General features: G+C 37.5%; 1 protein-coding gene and 1 long non-coding RNA gene across 7 annotated transcripts in view; one reads left to right on the forward strand and one right to left on the reverse strand.

The window, feature by feature from the left end:
* Window positions 1–67: 67 nt before the first annotated feature.
* On the reverse strand, window positions 68–796 carry LOC106938073 (uncharacterized). Its single transcript, XR_001422530.1, has 3 exons — window positions 596–796; window positions 524–526; window positions 68–135 (listed from the first exon to the last, which is right to left on the reverse strand). It is a non-coding gene; the product is annotated as an uncharacterized LOC106938073 (long non-coding RNA).
* Window positions 797–3,605: 2,809 nt separating this feature from the next.
* Window positions 3,606–9,447, forward strand: part of abcf1 (ATP-binding cassette, sub-family F (GCN20), member 1) — a 31,657-nt gene continuing 25,815 nt past the window's right edge. For 2 of the 6 annotated variants that reach the window (XM_015019902.1, XM_015019907.1), the window contains exons 1-10: window positions 3,606–3,790; window positions 5,228–5,274; window positions 5,370–5,447; window positions 5,780–5,903; window positions 5,991–6,022; window positions 6,443–6,529; window positions 6,777–6,869; window positions 6,946–7,044; window positions 8,192–8,314; window positions 8,507–8,607. In XM_015019902.1, the coding sequence (XP_014875388.1) occupies window positions 3,730–3,790; window positions 5,228–5,274; window positions 5,370–5,447; window positions 5,780–5,903; window positions 5,991–6,022; window positions 6,443–6,529; window positions 6,777–6,869; window positions 6,946–7,044; window positions 8,192–8,314; window positions 8,507–8,607 (845 nt within the window). In that variant the 5' untranslated portion in view covers window positions 3,606–3,729. The remainder of the gene's footprint in view (window positions 3,791–5,227; window positions 5,275–5,369; window positions 5,448–5,779; window positions 5,904–5,990; window positions 6,023–6,442; window positions 6,530–6,776; window positions 6,870–6,945; window positions 7,045–8,191; window positions 8,315–8,506; window positions 8,608–9,447) is intronic. The other 4 variants (XM_015019903.1, XM_015019905.1, XM_015019906.1 and 1 more) reach the window with 4 other exon arrangements.

The raw sequence follows: 9,447 nt of genomic DNA on the forward strand, positions 1-9,447 counted from the left end.
ATTTCAACCAAAAATCAACGATTCTAACTATTTTTCAACGTTGATTTAACATCATGTGCTATCTGGGTAGAACTCAGGTCTTTCAGCTATACTCTGCTCCCCAACTCTGGAATAAACAGAACCCCCAAACAACATCTTTGCCCACTTTCAATTTCCTCCTCAAATCTCACTGGGATTATCAAACCCTACATTACCTTCCCACACGTCACACCACTGACATTTGCATTTCATGTTGTTCTTTGGAGCAGTTTTTAACCTTTTGCTCACAATGTGTTATGTTGTCAACAACATAAACATGGTCAACACCATTTATATGGTGCTTATTGATAAAGCACCTTATAAATAAGGTGCTTTATATATAGGCTGTCCAGCTCTTGGATAGCTAATAAAACCTTTCAGTTTTTATAAGCTGAAAGGTGCTTATAAATAAAAAGCATAATTATCATTTAAATGCCCTCAGTCATGTAAGATACTATTAGCCTGCTGTCCCAGGCTCTTCAGGGGTCTGTTTGTTTGGGTGAACAAACTTTTGTGAATTGCATGTTTACTGCAGCTTCAGGTTCAACTGAAAACGGTTCTACACCGGGGAAGGCACTGATGTAAAAGTAACATGAAGCAATTATTCAAGGTAAAGTCACATTTGTTTGTTGTGTGCTTAGTGATATTCTTGTAACCCATGTTATTTTAACGAATATGAATTATAGCCTGTAATGCACCACATTGCCGATAGGTGGCAGTAAATGGTTTCAAAGTAGTCTAAAGCTACAGTGATATGAGAATATGGGCTAGAACAGTGTTTCTCAACCCTGGTCCTCACCGCGCCCCTGTCCTGCATGTTTTACGTATTTCCCTTCTGCCACACATCTGTATTGTATCTCTGGGTGATTAACAGGCTTCTGCAGCACTTGATGGTCATGCAATCATTTGAATCAGTTGTTCTGGATATTGGGATTGCAATGGATAGAGGACGTAAAACCACTGCAAACAATAATTTGCTCAGATTCAAGCTCGGCTTTGTTAAGCATAAAATATAATAATACGGATAGTAGGATGGACATCTTATTAGAAATATATCATACTTTATTTAGAATACAAAATATGGGGTTAGTAGTTGTTTTTGTATGGGTTCCAGCATATATAAGGGTAGAAGGAAACGAGAGGGTTGATAAAATGGTAAAGAAGGCAATACATAATCCTATTAGTTTTACAGTTAGGACAAGTAAATCTGAAGGGAAAAGTAAAGTCAAAGAGGAGCTGATGAAAATATGGCAGAGAAGGTGGGATGAAGGTTTAACAGGAAGATGGTTTTATAAAATTCAGAAGTTTGTAGGAAGGACAAGAAAGGGCAGAAGAAACAGGAAGGAGGAAAGAATAATAAGGTTACGGTTCGGTCATACAGGGCTTAATTATTCACTTTTCAAAATACAGAAGCATAAAACTGGAAAGTGTGATTATTGTGATAAGTTTAAAACAATAGAGCATGTTATTTTAGAGTGTTATAAATATGAAGAAGAGAGAAGATGCATGTTGAGAGAGTGTGAAGGTATTAAAGGTTTAATTTATTAGATTTTTGAGGAGGGATTTGGGGAGTAGACATATTCAAATAATTATTTGGTTTCTTAAAAAAAACAAAGGTATTTCATAGAATCTGAGTAGAGTAAGATGGTTGTGAATGTGTAAAGAATAAGGAAGAGTGGTACATAAAGCTATAGGCAAGTAAGGTTATATAAGTAGGTGTGTATGTGTGAGTGTATGTTTAGTCAGAAATTAATGTAGGGATTAGGGATTAGGGAAGTAAAAGTAGGGGAAAGTATATAGATCATCATGAACCACATTCCATACCAGTAAGTGGCGGTAATGCTACTAAAAGTTTGTTGCCAACCGCCGTAAAACCAACAACAACAAGAAGAAGCTGTTCTGGATTAGAGGCACATCTAAAACATACAGAGCGGGGGGGCGGTGAGGACCAGGTTTGAGAAACACTGGGCTAGAACAAACAGAAGAAGGAAAAAACCGTTTATGTAGTCACTTTATTGACAAAACTCAGTATTCTTTTCAATATTTTTCAAGAATTACTTTTCTTCTATGGTTGATTTTTGATTCCTGTGTACCTGGACCTGGAAGAACTTTGTTTTTGAGATTAAATTTAATTTTTATTTTTTTCTTGCTGCAAATCTCTGGTTGTTGTTCTTTTGTGTGTGTGTTGAGAGGCAACATGTGAAGAACAGTGAGCCAGGATCCAAAAGAGCAGATTCACATTGTGTCCACTACGATGCCAAAGAAGAATCTTCTTCTATTCCACTTGATTGGTGGACAGAAGAAGGTTTGCACATATTAACACCACCCGGGTAGCTACCATATATTCAGATCTGAAAATTGAACTGAACTGAAAACAAATAAAAGGACAAAAACTCTTGAACTTGACTGACTTGACTTAGGACTACTAAAAGAAAACATTGACTATTTTGTTCTGTTTGTGTTTTTGTCAGAATGTGTAATAAATATGTGTTTTGTTCAACACATTGTTTCCCTTGCTCCTCCTGAGTTGAACCTAGTTCTGATACTAGGTTCATAGTCACTGATTCCCTTATCGCAGGTGACTTACCAGATAAGTACATCTTACATACTGAATATGTGGTGTGAATTTATAAGGTCAGATTTATGATGTTGTGTAACCAATCTGTTTAAAGCTGGAAGGATCTGTCGTCTATACCTGATAAAACAAATAAATGGACAGGAAAGGAGCATTTTGTTGCTAGGAATACAGAGATGCAGTCTTCCCAAACGACTTGACTATTGCCAAGACAACAGCTAATGGGTCAGAAATTGATCAATAATGATGTAGTAATGTGAAAAACTATTGCTTCCAAAAGACAGGTCGCGATTCCACATGGATGGAGAGAGAAAGGGGACTGTTTGGTGGGACCTCTTGAGAAAGTAACTTTATTCAACACGGTTTTGAGTTGAAAATGAAGCTTTTCAAACTACCATTTTTTTTCCCAAAATAAAACCCCCCCAGAACACTTCATTCTAAACTCTTTCTAAAATGCACCTAAATTCTAAATGAATTTAGGTGACCTAAATTCACTCATACCCATAGGACTTCATAAGGCAGAAAATAAATGCATCGTAAAATGGTAAATGACAGGTACTTGTGCAGTGCTTTATCAAGTCCTGAGGACCCCAAAGTGATTCACACTGCATTTTTAGTCATTCACCCATTCAAACACATTCTCGTAGCTGTGGCTGCGAGATAGTAGCCACAGCTGTCCTGGGGCAATCTGACAGAAGTGAGGCTACCATAACTCAGTGCTACCGGGCTCTCTGACCCCCACCAGCAGGCAAGGTAGGGAAAGTGTCTTGCCCAAGGACACATTTTTAATGTAACTGTACTTACAAATGAACTTACAAATGGAGAGTTGTAGAGGTGGAGGAGATTGGGAAGGGCTCAATAGAAAGTGTCCAGAGGTATCTGCCACTGGATGTGTTAACTACTTTTAATCAGATTACAGCAGCTATGGTCATTGGGTTCCTTCCCTTTCCAACATGGCGCCCATGTTGACGCGTCGCTGCAAATTCTAAGGTTATGTGTTTCCGCCGACTGCGTTTGGCGACCTGATATTGCATCATTGGGTTATCAGGCCACAGTACATGTGAGACTAGCTGAGTCTATTTGATAGAAATTAAAGCAACGTCATACTTAGGAAAATTCGCAGTTAAATTAATAAAATGCCTAAAAAAGCGAAAGAAGAAACAGAATGGGTGGACACTGATGTCGCTCCAGGGGCAGGTGAGAAAACTGACTGTGTGAAGTTGGGTAAAGGATATATAGCATTCCAGCTAGCAAGATGTGAGTCAAAGAAAACTCAGTTGATTTATTGTAATCACTGGTAGTAGCAGACTGTCATTCCTGTCAGCAGACAAGCAGTTTTAAAACGACCGTTCTAACTCCTATACCGGATATGCTTTCTTGTAACTTTTGGCCAAAGTTCAGTTAAGATGATTTCAATGCGGATAATTTATTCTGTCTTAAAACTCTACTACTACTATAAAAAATATTGTATAACTCTTTCTCCAACAGACAAAACCTTAGGATAGTACACTCGACTATCATTCATTCCAATGAATATATATATATATATATATATATATATATATATATATATATATAAATTACATTGCGATTATGACACTGGCTTTGCTTTATGTGTTGATGAGTTTATCATCAACACATCATCAGAAAGCCTGAAGCTGTAGTTTTGAGGGTAAAGATGTATTGGGAATATAATACATTATACATAATACATTCTATTAAGACAGAAATTCTGTGTTCAGTTTGTATCTTCTACCCCTGTAACCATGGGTTCTTTCTGGGTACTCCAGCTTCTTCCCCCAGTCCCAAACAGAAATGTCATTTTACTTTAAATTACCCTCACAGTGTGTGTATTGTTGATGATACATGATTCATGAGTACATCTGTGTTGCCCTGTGTCAGAGTTGGAGATAAATGCTTTTTACAAATTACGAAGTTAGAATAGAATTTAATTTAAATGGGGAGGATACATTCTTACAAAACAAATATTATTTAAGTAACTAACTAGCTAAAACTGCATTACATTATGCAGACGTCTTATAGTTAGATCTTCAACACCACGTGCACACGCGCGCACACACACACACACACACACACACACACACACACACACACACACACACACACACACAAATATATTTTTATACTTCTGAAGACCTTTTTTCTGGTCGTTTTATTCACATAAATCATTATTTATTTATTTCTACTTGTATATTTATTATTATTTCTAGGACTACAAAGAACTTTCTTTGAATACCCAACCTGAAGGCTTGTTGATTTATTTTGAGTATTTTAAATGTCTTCCAGTTCCAGTATTGCAAAAAGTTTCAGTTCACATGTTAAAAAAGTCAAAAAGATTCATAGTTCCTTTCGGTTTGCTGCTTTTATAATTGGATGTCAAATGGATTTTATGACAGTATTTTTCCTTGAGCCCTTGGTTATATTGAGTTTCATGTAACTTCAGATGACTGCCATCCATTTTAGTATATGAGACTAAAAATAAAGACAACACAACTACGTTCATCAGCCTGATGGAGCAGACTGATGACCACTGTGAAATTTTGGCAACTATAAGGGGATTCTCTGATCTCTTGAATTTTTAAGAGTGTAATTTTATCTCAAATCGTCCCACAGAAAAAACAGTTAAAAAAGGAAAGAAAGACAAAAAGGGGAAAAAGAGTGTAAGTTGATCTTTATTCCTCAAAAATCTCATAGTAGATCTTCTGCTTTGAAAATGAACTGTATCTCATTTACTGTGTTGTGAATGTTTTTCCAGTTTTTTGAAGAGCTCTCAACTGAAAGCAAGCCTGAGAAGGTCAATGAGGCTGCTGGGAAAGACAATCAAACAAAACAGGTAATTAACTGAATTAACTGGAACACAAAACAATGTAATTATGTGTGGCAAAGGGAGGGTATGGTGTCCAGGACAACTGGAAACGTGTTTTTTTTTGTGTGATTAAGAAAATGCTTTGTTTTTTTAATCTAGATGAGCCATCCTCACTTCCATCTGTCATAGTTAGCATACCTCAGTTCTGTCTGATCACCAGCTGCTAAAGAACCAGGCTGGCCAAGCTAACAGTGCTGATGAACAGTGGTTTCTCTGTCACCATTACTGAGGCAAACAGCACCCCCTGGTGTTTACTGTCTGAATATTCACAATCTATAATTTTTGGAACTACTCTTTAGCCCCAGAAAAAAAAAGAACGACAAAAAGGAAAAGGTGTGGATGTGGGTGAGAAAGATGATGAGGATGTCAGGCTGACCTTGAAAAATCTCTCAGTGCAAGGAAGTGATGAGGAAGATGAACCAGGTATGATGTTTTCCTCTGATTCCCATCAGGGTGGCTACATTCTCTCAACTAAACATTTATTTGCTTTACTTTCCTTTGTTTCCACAGGCATCACATCCAGAAAAGGAAACAAGAAAACGGTTTGTCTCTTAGGAACAGTGTGTGTTGTTTCCTATGGAGTGTGTGTGTGTGTGTGTGTGTGTGTGTGTGTGTGTGGTTTCCTCTGCCGTGAGTGACCATTTTCCTGACACTACTTGTGGGGACCCACTGCTCCTTGTGGGGAACGAAGCCTGGTCCCTACAAGGGGAAACACTGTTTTGGGTCAGGGGTCAGATTTAGGACTAAGGTGTGAATTGAATTTTGGTTAGGGTTAGTGTTAGGTATGTAATGATTAGGGCTATTATAAGGGTAAGGTTTAGGCTGTAGAAATGAATGGAAGGGTTAGGAAAGCCCCCACAAAGATAGCCACGTAAATGTGTGTGTGTGTGTGTGTGTGTATCTGTGTGGCTTCCTTTGCAGTGTGTGGCATGGTCCTGATATGTCTCTCTGGTGTTTTCTAGACTGGAAACATCTTTGCTGCTCTCAGCCAAGGACAGAGTGATGATGAACCAGATCTGGATGAAGATGACAATAACCCTGTAGTGAAGGTACATTACTAGAGCTGAAACATAAGTGTGTGTTGAAGTTCTCTTAGAGAGTTAGGGCTTTCCAGGGGCTGGCGACATTCAACCTGAGAAGGCTGTGGTTGCTGTGAGGTTGTCATGATTAGCATGCCTCTTCACCTCTCCAGTGTCACAATGAAGGACTTGGACTGCAGACTGGAGCCTATTGTAAACAAAAAGAACAAAAAAAGTCTCTCTTTACATATCTTTGTGTTACAATTGAACTCTACAGAAAGGAAAGGGAAAAGCAGCTGAGCAACAACGGAACACAGCTGCTAATAAGGATGACAATGAGGAAGATGATGAAGGAAGTGACAGTATGATGGTATGCTGTGCCTCCACAGCTCCTCTGCCACCTGCCTTGTTCTGTGTGTGATTGTGTGTTTCTCTGGTGTTACCAGCAGAGCGCTGAGGATGTCATTGCACAACAGGCCAAGGAGGCAGCAGATGACCCATTTGCTAACCTGAGTAAAAAGGAGAAAAAGAAGAAAAAAAAACAGGTAATTACTATATATCACCTTTCTTTTACTCCAAATATATATCTATTGTAGCTAAAGGTTATTTAAGGTGCAGATGCTCAATCACCTCAGAAGAGTTATGTTTATAAAAAAAGGAGGTGCAGGAACTACAGATAGGATTTTTTTTTTTGACAGAATAATTTATATTTAACTTTTTAGATTTAAGAAAGTGTTGAAAAGATGTTTGTTCACTACCATTATTTATTGATAATACTGATCATTTACCCTTCTGTTGCCCCTTGACCTTATGAACCAAAACATACACATTGCAGCATTTATATTATTAAGTTCATTAGTTCATTTCCTGTAGGAGACCAGGACTGTCTGCAAAGATGGAGAACCGACGGTTCTAGGTGCTTTTTGCAGGGTCGCAAAAACACCCACCATCTGTCTGTGCAAAGGGCATAGGAAGTGCATATAACCAAGATCAGTTTCTTTGTTTGTAAGAATGCTCTGACCTGCCAGTGTAACAGTTTCTGTCTAGCTTGTTTTTTTTGTTTTTTTTTTAACAAATTTTCCTAACAGAAAGGTCAGCCTTTTTTAGTAATGTGTACTAGTTGTGACGAAGAACAACAAATAATCAGACCCATGTAAGGTACATCTGATTATAATGCAATAACTAAGTGATTTGAATGCTACACTTAGCAGTTAGGAAAACTGTTTGCAGCCCTAACAGATGTGAGTTTGATGTAATTTTTTTAATTTCACCAACATAATTAAATCAAGTTAAATGCATATGAATATTTCCTCATTTTGGTTTTACTTCTATTATCTATGACTAATATTTAAATTGGCTTGATGTTTTGAAACACTAAAGTGTGACAAACGTGCAAAAAAAAAAAAAAAATCAGAAGGTACTTTTTCATATCACTGTTTCAAAACAACTCCAAAGAGATTTCTACCTTATTTACCGTCAAATTTCAACAATTTCATTCAAAAATCACTAAATGACAACATTGACAATTTTCATGTGGTTTTATTTTTGTATCAAGCTTCTATTGCTTTACTAAATTTTGTTTAAATTTAGTTAAGTAATAGCATGCAATTCTCGGCAAGCATGCGTTTCTCGGCATAACACCTGCAATTATAAACCTGCAATTTCCATATTTGTGTTAATGTGCTTGTCCAGATGGAATATGAGCGTCAGGTGGCAAGTGTCCGAGCTCAAAACGCGTTGGAAGGAGATTTCTCCGTATCTCAGGCTGAGCTGTCCTCCCGGCAGGCGATGCTGGAGAATGCCTCAGATATTAAGGTAACATGTTGACCTTAGAAACTTGTTGACTTAGTTTTCTCTTGTACTTTTCAAAAAACACAAGACAACAAAGACCAAAGAAACTTCTGAAGGGTAATTGTAGTCTATTCTCAAATTCCTACCAGTTTTTTTGCACGCTAAGCTTGTGTGTACAGCAGAAGCAATTATGGAAGATTGTTGTGTGTCTTTCAGCTGGAGAAGTTCAGCATATCTGCTCATGGCAAGGAGCTTTTTGTCAATGCTGACCTTCTGATTGTGGCAGGAAGAAGATATGGTTTAGTTGGACCAAATGGGTAAATACTTTATTTCCTGCTATTTGATGTGAAAAAATAGATAGAAATTCTGATCATTAGAATAGAAAATGTTATTTTATTGTCAATCAGTGGCCACACATGTTAAAGAATTGTACTGTTATTGAGTTTTGTGGTACATACTTGATATAAGCTATTAATCTTTTTGTCGGTGTATTTGATGATTTTTGAAGAAACTGGTATTGGATTAGAATTTTTCTATTTAAATCAATTTGTTTGTATAAGTATACTTGCTAAGTAAACAAATACCATACAGTTTAACATTTGTAGCCTCACCTCAAGGTGAGACTTTTTAATGATCGGCGTTGGCCAGGAAAATGCAATCAGTCCACCACTTTTTAAAAACCCATATAAAAGGGGTGCCCAATACGTCGATCGCGGAAGGTTTTGAGTCGATCTCGAAAGATGACAATCTGAACGCCACCAGGGCGCTGAGAGCAGCACTTCCTCTTCTGACGGGCTTATCAAAAATATTCACTAAGATCCTAAACGTTTGTAGCTTCATTAAAAAAGAATAATTATTAAAAAAAATCAACGAGATGTGTTAAAATCAGTAATTATTGTTTGAACAAGGTGTTGCGCAATTCAGAAAAAAAGAAAAAAAAAGGCGATTCAAAGACCGACAGATGAGCAGAGCAGGAGTTTAAATTAGCTACTCAACCACCACTGTGTTCATGAAAGGCTTTTTAATAATCGAGGAATAAATATCAAGCCTGGAGACCTGATATTGTAACGGACTGAATGTTGTGTTTTTAACATAATCTCTGGTCGGCTTGCGGGCGCAGGCGTTTACCACGGCAACGGGTGTGCTAAACAACAAAG

This window comes from Poecilia latipinna, unplaced genomic scaffold (genome assembly GCF_001443285.1).
Source record: "Poecilia latipinna isolate Pla-1442-1.1 unplaced genomic scaffold, P_latipinna-1.0 Scaffold2502, whole genome shotgun sequence".
Lineage (NCBI taxonomy): Eukaryota > Metazoa > Chordata > Actinopteri > Cyprinodontiformes > Poeciliidae > Poecilia > Poecilia latipinna.